Here is an 8,562-nt window from a genome sequence, read left to right on the forward strand (position 1 = left end):
TGGTCAGCCAGATAATTTATTACAGAATTATAACAGGGAAACTGTTTAAGCCTTGTAACCCCTGCTGGCTCTTCGTCCACGGGCTCTCTCGAATTTCCTGCCCTTGGATCGCACATAGGGTCTGAAATAGAAGAAATAAGATACATGAGGTTACACATCTACAACAGTGAAAAACATCAGGAACTGATCCCTTCAGGACAGATCCCTTAATATTCTGATACACATCTACAACAGTGAAAAACATCAGAAAAGATTCCTTAATATTCTGATACACATCTACAACAGTGAACAACATCAGGAACCGATCCTTTATATCCTAGCATTAACCAAAACACAAATGACTGCAGATGAAGACAAAGGATTAACAGGTATGTTAATGTCAAATCGGATATCCTTAATGAGTGTAAATAAGTCATATTCATCTACTTGAGGAGTTTTGAAATTACTTAATATTGCAGTAAGACAATCACTACCAAATGATCCCAGGCATTCTGTTATCATTAAATTATTTTGTTTAGCTCAAAGTTTTTAAGAAAAGTAGGTCATTGAATGCAAAACATCTACTTGACCCAAGGACTTCTAAATAGATCACTTTCATCCATAGTTCATCTTATCGAGTAAATCAATCTGGTGGTATCCCTAAACAGACCTCGAGTCCTGGGTTAGGGAAGATGTTATTGGGAATAGCCCTAACAAAACCTCGAGTCCTGGAGTAGGGAAGATGTTATAGGGAATAGCCCTAAACAGACCTCGAGTCCTGGGGTAGGGAAGATGTTATAGGGAACACCCCTTAACAAAACCTCGATTCCTGGGGTAGGGAAGATGTTATAGGGAATAGCCCTAAAAAAACCTCATGTCCTGGGGTAGGGAAGATGTTATGGGGAATAGCCCTAAACAGACCTCGAGTCCTGGGGTAGGGCAGATGTTATATGGAATAGCCGTAAACAGACCTGGAGTCCTGGGGTAGGGAAGATGTTATAGGGAATAGCCCTAAACAGACCTCGAGTCCTGGGGTAGGGCAGATGTTATAGGGAATAGCCCTAAGCAGACCTGGAGTCCTGGGGTAGGGAAGATGTTATAGGGAATAGCCCTAAACAGACCTGGAGTCCTGGGGTAGGGCAGATGTTATAGGGAATAGCCGTAAACAGACCTGGAGTCCTGGGGTAGGGAAGATGTTATAGGGAATAGCCGTAAACAGACCTCGAGTCCTGGGGTAGGGAAGATGTTATAGGGGAACACCCCTTAACAAAACCTGGAGTCCTGGGGTAGGGAAGATGTTATAGGGAATAGCCGTAAACAGACCTGGAGTCCTGGGGTAGGGAAGATGTTATAGGGAATAGCCGTAAACAGACCTCGAGTCCTGGGGTAGGGAAGATGTTATAGGGGAACACCCCTTAACAAAACCTGGAGTCCTGGGGTAGGGAAGATGTTATAGGGAATAGCCATAAACAGACCTGGAGTCCTGGGGTAGGGAAGATGTTATAGGGAATAGCCCTAAACAGACCTGGAGTCCTGGGGTAGGGCAGATGTTATAGGGAATAGCCCTAACAGAACGTCGAGCTCTGGTGTAGGGAAGATGTTATAGGGAATAGCCCTAAACAACCTCATGTCCTGGTGTAGGGAAGATGTTATAGGGAATAGCCCTAAAAAAACCTCATGTCCTGGGGTAGGGAAGATGTTATAGGGAATAGCCCTAAAAAAACCTCATGTCCTGGGGAAGGGAAGATGTTATAGGGAATAGCCCTAAACAGACCTCGAGTCCTTGGGTAGGGAAGATGTTATAGGGAATAGCCCTAACAAAACCTCGAGCTCTGGTGTAGGGAAGATGTTATAGGGAATAGCCCTAAACAGACCTTGAGTCCTTGGGTAGGGAAGATGTTATAGGGAATAGCCCTAAACAGACCTTGAGTCCTGGGGTAGGGAAGATGTTATAGGGAATAGCCCTAAACAGACCTTGAGTCCTGGGGTAGGGAAGATGTTATAGGGAATAGCCCTAAACAGACCTTGAGTCCTGGGGTAGGGAAGATGTTATAGGGAATAGCCCTAAACAGACCTTGAGTCCTGGGGTAGGGAAGATGTTATAGGGAATAGCCCTAAACAGACCTCGAGTCCTGGGGTAGGGAAGATGTTATAGGGAATAGCCCTAAACAGACCTCGAGTCCTGGGGTAGGGAAGATGTTATAGGGAATAGCCCTAACAAAACCTCGAGCTCTGGTGTAGGGAAGATGTTATAGGGAATAGCCCTAAAAAAACCTCATGTCCTGGGGTAGGGAAGATGTTATGGGGAATAGCCCTAAACAGACCTTGAGTCCTGGGGTAGGGAAGACGATATAGGGAATAGCCCTAAACAGACCTTGAGTCCTGGGGTAGGGAAGATGTTATAGGGAATAGCCCTAAACAGACCTGGAGTCCTGGGGTAGGGAAGACGATATAGGGAATAGCCCTAAACAGACCTTGAGTCCTGGGGTAGGGAAGACGATAAAGGGAATAGCCCCATCTACTACAATTCCTCCTAATCATTGGATCAGCTTTTACATATACACACACAAAAAAAATACATACGCAGTATGGCTGTGTGGTACTCCAGGAGCACGTCCAAAGTGTCTGTAAGCCTTCCTGGCCTTACGGGCTCCTAGAGAACACAAAGAAAATCTTATGAAATGGTGTCTGAATTTTCCCTATTTAGAAACACAATAGCCATTATCTCTAAATGGTTTCCAATTGAAATTTAGTGAAGGCAAAAATCTGGACATATTTGTTCAAAATTATTAGATACCTCAAGAAATTCCTGACATATATTTACAAGAATTCCATTTGTTTTGTTTGTTTTTTGTTTTCTACTGGCATTCCAAACGAAACAGTCATTACATTGGAAAATGAAAACACATGTTTTTTGTCAATACCTAGAAAAACAACAACCCAAAAAAACAAGAAAATACAAACTTATCAACATAATCATTATCCAAACTCCAGAGTTAATAAAACTAGGGCAAAATATGAACAAAAGAAAGATTTACATGGAGACTCCTGAAAAAGTACAAGAATAAGACCAGGTGTTTCGCAGAGTAAGCATCTTCTGCTTCATCAGCGACACTTGCAATGTTAACCTTGCTGTATCTATTTGGTTACCTAACAGTTTGTATCATACAATTGTTTCCAATTCTATTTCAAGAAATATAAAACACTCGAAGGTAAATGTAAGTTCTATTGATTTGTCCACATTTTTAGCAACAAAAGTGCCAGCCACTACAGGCCCATTGTATTTTAATAACCTTACCTTGCATCAAGACAGTATTTTGTCCTTTGGGTGACCTAAGTGCCAACTGATCAAATGTGATTATTTCTCCACCAGCTTTGAGGATACGAGCACGTGCTCTCTCTGTTACCTTTAGGGCACAAATCTGAAGTACAAGGAAAATCCCATGTGAATTACAAAACACTGTTTAATACAAATTTCTGACAAACATGTTCATTCTCTAAAATATGTAAATTTTTCACCTATTCCACTATAATAGTATGAGACTTATGTGATGGTGTAATGGTTTGGTCCACTACCATAGACAAACAATTTCATTTTCTTTCATCTCATACTGTTACCAATACTTGCTTCTTAGTGAAGTCTTTATGCTCTTTTCAAGATCAACAAGATAGTTTCATATTCAAGAAAAAAAAACCTCATTATTGAAACCAAGGTAACATCGAATGGAACTTGATTCTGACTGATAGTGTATGATCATTTTGACATATACACAGAAATAAGAAAATTAAAACATACACAGCACATCTTTTATATGGAATGTGATATCCTTTCTCAGACAGGTCAACTTCCATATCAGAAAAAGATTTAAAATGATTTTTGCAGTATTGAACAGGAGTAATAGGAAAGCAGGGCTTTTTCTTGGTAAATTGGGAAAAGGCCACTGGGTGAAATCTGGGAAAAAATTTGACATGTTGCCGAAATATTTTAATCAACATAAACCAATATATCATCTCTTCATTCAAATTGAATTATAAAGGCAGAATTAAAATTTTCTTTTCCCCCTTTTTTTGTGTGTGTGTTTAGAAATAATGACCAGTGTTTAGGGTCTGAAAATCAGCATCAGGGATGAAATAAAAAAAATCCCTACCCTTATATAATTAACAGGCCTTTGCTCATTATGTTATGTTAGGAAATACCTAGGGTCAGCAATGTTTAAACAAGCAATACTAAACCTACCCTCAGTTTAGGAACTTCCAATAACCTGACATCTTCTGTAATGGTTCCAACAACAACAGCCATCTTGGAGTCACGACCGGGTTTCTTCATAAGTCGCACCTAGGAAAAACATCAGTGTTTTATAGTGAATTAAGAAATTAAAAGCAAAACCCACTCCTTTATCAAAACTTTTTGTTAACCACCATTAACAGGTATATGTAAGCAAAACATTTACAAATATTGAACAATAAAACAGTTTAAACTCAGTTTGTCATTTAGCTGATCATTTAAATAGGCTTCCTCTGCTTACCAAGTGTCAATGTAACCAGTTTATACATAATTACTGATCTAATTCAACGTGTCAACTTGTTATCTACAACATAAGGATTGCTGCTTTCCCTCGCAATAGGAAGAGTACATGAAGGTAAAACTGTCAAGCAAAATTGTTTCCACTTACTATTCTGGCCAAAGACATAGGAGGTCTGTTGGTCTTGCTCATAAAGAGCCTCCTGAGTACTATCTTATTAAACTTGGCATTGGTACGTCTGGCAAGGAACCTGTAGAGCTGAAATGTAAATGAAAACTGTCAGAACTTCCATACAAGTGAATAAGATTTGTAAAAAAATGCTTTAAAAAATGTCATCTTCTTCACAAAACATTTCACAATTTTAAAGATTTCAGTTACCAGACATTCCGAAAAGTGCCGAACCAACGGACCTGACCGGTAATTTTCAGGTCGGTCTGGTGAATATACCATCAAAATCGGTTCGAAGGTCCGGTTAAAATATAATTGATTGCCCCTTAAAAGATCAATAAAGAAAAGGAAGAAAAATATTAAGTTCTAGATCATCGTAATCTCAATCGTAAAAGCCTAGTTCTAACTGAATGTTCATGATGTTTACGATTTCTACCGGAAGTTTGAAGGCAAGGGAGATAAATCTATCGTCTTCCGAAATTCAAGATGGCGAACATGTGATTTGACAGAGTGAGGATCGTTTGCTATTATCTTAAGGTCGTTCGAAGCGCAAGTCAAGAACTAAGATTATCTGTAATACTTAAAATCATGAGCTTTTTAAAATACTACGAAGATGCAAAGCCGGGGAAAAAAACCCCCAGTGTGTCAAAAGATAAATCTAAGGAATTACAAGCAAAGAAAGATAAAAGGGCAGAATATGAAGAAAATTGACCAGAATGTAACAAAAAAGAACAAACAACAAAACGCACAAAGTTCCCTCTTGCAGTACACCTTAGCTGTAAGGAAATAATGGAATATTTTGTCAGGTAATACATCAAAAATGATCTCCCTTCTTGACAATCTACCCTAAAATTAGCAAAGCATGATGATATCATGGTCTGACTTTGTGAGCTTCTTTAGCCCAAAGTAAATTGTGTGATAAAGCCACGCCAGATTTTTTCAAATGAATAATTTCAACAGATATTCCAAGTCCGAATAATTTCAACAGATATTCTAAGCCCAGCCACATGAATTTTCCATGTTGGCATTTTGATTTTGCCATTGACCGAGACGCCGGGCGATGGTGCCCCGCGTACAATTAACTGTCTCTATACAAGTTTCCATGCTTCTGAGTTAGTCCGATCATCCCAGGAGCATGACAAGACCGGGCGATTAGATTGTCACACTTGCCCAACATAGTCAAGACTGATGTCGGACTGTGGCATACCTAAGGTACTAATGGCAGACCTATTATTGCTCAATCTGCCAGGAACCACTTGTGTGCCGAGAAAATCATTCTGCACTGACCTATGTCAGGTCACCTTTGACATCACTGAGGCAGCAAGTGTGACTGGATGCACAGACATGGCCTTTATAGGTTTGGGATGCGTTATTTGACAGAATTACTATCTGAATTTACTTAAATATTACGTTTAGAAATATAAATTGTAGTTGAAATAAGCGATTTTTCATGTTGTAATGAAAAAGCTTATTGATGAAAATTCATGAAATTGCTGTTATATCTGATGAATTGTTTTCACGCGGAGCAATTAATTTGGTGTCCATCATCAGGCAAAATTCAGCACAACGTCAATGTCAGGTAAACATAGCTTGAGCAAAAACTGTTGAAGTTTCAATAGTCTGATTTTCAATCAATGTTGCAGGATAAATAGAAAATATGGTCAGCATCTTCAATTGAAGACAATGACCATGTATTCTCTATATAACTTCTCGGCCATGCGCACAAACTAACCATTGTCAACCAAAAAACATGATTTCCCTGTTCGAAGTGTATGGTAATTATAACTCTGAAAACACATCATCCTAGTCATAGACATAGTCAATAATGTGCTAACTAACATGAAAGTCTATATCATGTTGGTAAGCCAATAGTACTTGAAAAATTCGTGTTTATCACCAATACCATCATTTCTTGAATTTCTGGTGATTATGTTACTAAAACTCGCTGGTAACCAGGTACAGGTCAGGTTCCATGATCGAGTATCCATGGGAAAATTGTGTACCTGTGAGAGCCTGCTTATTGGTGGGAAAATGGTGTACTTGTGAGAGCCTGCTTATTGTTGGGAAAATTGTGTACCTGTGCGAGCCTACTTATTGGTGGGAAAATTGTGTACCTGTTGACACCCTACTTATTGGTGGGAAAATTGTGTACCCGCAAGAACCTACTTATTGGTGGGAAAATTGTGTACCTGTGAGAGCCTGCTTATTGGTGGGAAAATTGTGTACCTGTGAGAGTCTACTTATTGGTGGGAAAATTGTGTACCTGTGAGGGTCTACTTATTGGTGGGGAAATTGTGTACCTGTGAGAGTCTTATTGGTGGGAAAATTGTGTACCCACAAGAGCCTACTTATTGGTGGGACATCGGTTGCAGACATAATGGACTAATTAGTGGATCCTTTCAATGCAATTTTGCAGATTATAATCAGAACAATTTCTTTTTAATTTCAGTATCATTGTCTTACAAACATTATTTTTGTTTGTGTTGTATCATTCCTTTTTGAGCATAAAAGCAATTAAGTGTTTCCACTCTCTATCCCCAACAACTTTACTCTCTGCATATTTACAATGGCTGAAACTATGAAAAATCTCCTTAGAATTGTTGATCAAGTCTGGATGCAGATATTTGAAAGAATCTTTTTTCATACAGACACTGACAGTACTCATCAAAAATGGTTAAAATGCTAATTGTATAACACTAGCAGGAAGTCCCAACTGCAACTTAAACTGGGTATGTCCGGTTATACATTCTAGCATTGAAAGCAAGCACTCCGTCATGGACCTGTATTGCAGTCAGAGTGTAATCTGCCAAAAAGGAACTGGAGATGTACTGCAGAAACTCATTTTCTATTTATAGTGACATTGACCCCTGGTCATGAAACCTGGCAGAAAGGTGAACCATGGTCATATTTACAACATGTTTGACATTTATTTTCTGAAGACGCTTTACGGCGTTTGTTTTCACTTGTTTATGCTTTTCTGATAGACCACTTTACATTACACACTATGTGTCGAAGAGTTGTGAATGGCCTATTGTTGCATTTGATCCGAAAGTACGCATAAAGTCTCAATTTAGCGGATATTGTACTTGAGGTATGTTCCTACAATTTCAGCTTTTGAGTTTAGACTCCTTTTAACGCCCATAATATTAAAGCATGACAATGTATCTGAAATTGGTCTCGTCTCTCCGCCTATACAGGGATAGTCCTGACCAATTTCATGCATTTTCTCGGTTAACCGGATACACATGACCACCATAAATGAGAAAGTAGCATAAACAATACTGGAATTGAATACCAGATCCCTGATCTAATCGTGTGTGTGCGAGCATAAATCTTGATAAATGAAAAATACTCACTTTCACCAAGAGTCGAAGATAAATATCCTGACTCTTGGGTTCCTTCCTTACGACCTTCCTCTTGCCTTTGTGGCAGATGTCAATGCCCTAAAAACATAGTAACATTAAGGAGTGAAAACATTTAATTTTGTTTAAATTGAAAAATAAGAGTTTCGATTCAGGATCGACCCGATATCATTCGGACTCGTGTTTTATTTTCAATTGTTCACGCTCACCATTTTGGATTGAATCGGAAAAGGAAGTGCTGCACCGGAAACGTGGGAAGGGAGGCTACTCCATATCTCGGACCACTATTTTACATGTAGGAAAGAATAATAACTTGTGCTCCTTTTGATATTGAAAGCCCATCCACATTTCTACACAATGTTTTGAAACATATATGCTCAATATTTGTGACTTTTATAATTGAAAATTATGTTTTTTTTTTCAGGATTACAAGACTGATAAACCATTTGCTTTTCATTTACTCAGTACTCAGCTGGCTGAGGCCTACGTAGAGTACATACTGGGTCGCGATCATTTATCACGATTGTTTT

The 8,562-nt window shown here is 38.9% G+C and overlaps 1 protein-coding gene across 1 annotated transcript; it reads right to left on the reverse strand.

Moving 5' to 3' along the window:
* LOC132555731 (large ribosomal subunit protein eL18-like) lies at nucleotides 1-8,133 on the reverse strand. The gene is made up of 6 exons (XM_060220093.1): nucleotides 8,027-8,133; nucleotides 4,653-4,760; nucleotides 4,217-4,315; nucleotides 3,278-3,401; nucleotides 2,563-2,632; nucleotides 1-121 (listed from the first exon to the last, which is right to left on the reverse strand). Exons 2-6 carry the CDS (start codon nucleotides 4,692-4,694, stop codon nucleotides 46-48), a joined length of 411 nt encoding a protein of 136 aa, XP_060076076.1. The 5' UTR covers nucleotides 4,695-4,760; nucleotides 8,027-8,133; the 3' UTR covers nucleotides 1-45.
* Between the last annotated feature and the right edge of the window lie 429 nt (nucleotides 8,134-8,562).

Source organism: Ylistrum balloti, unplaced genomic scaffold (genome assembly GCF_031769215.1).
Source record: "Ylistrum balloti isolate Yb309-2 unplaced genomic scaffold, AGI_CSIRO_Ybal_v1 Utg370512, whole genome shotgun sequence".
In the NCBI taxonomy this organism is placed as follows: domain Eukaryota; kingdom Metazoa; phylum Mollusca; class Bivalvia; order Pectinida; family Pectinidae; genus Ylistrum; species Ylistrum balloti.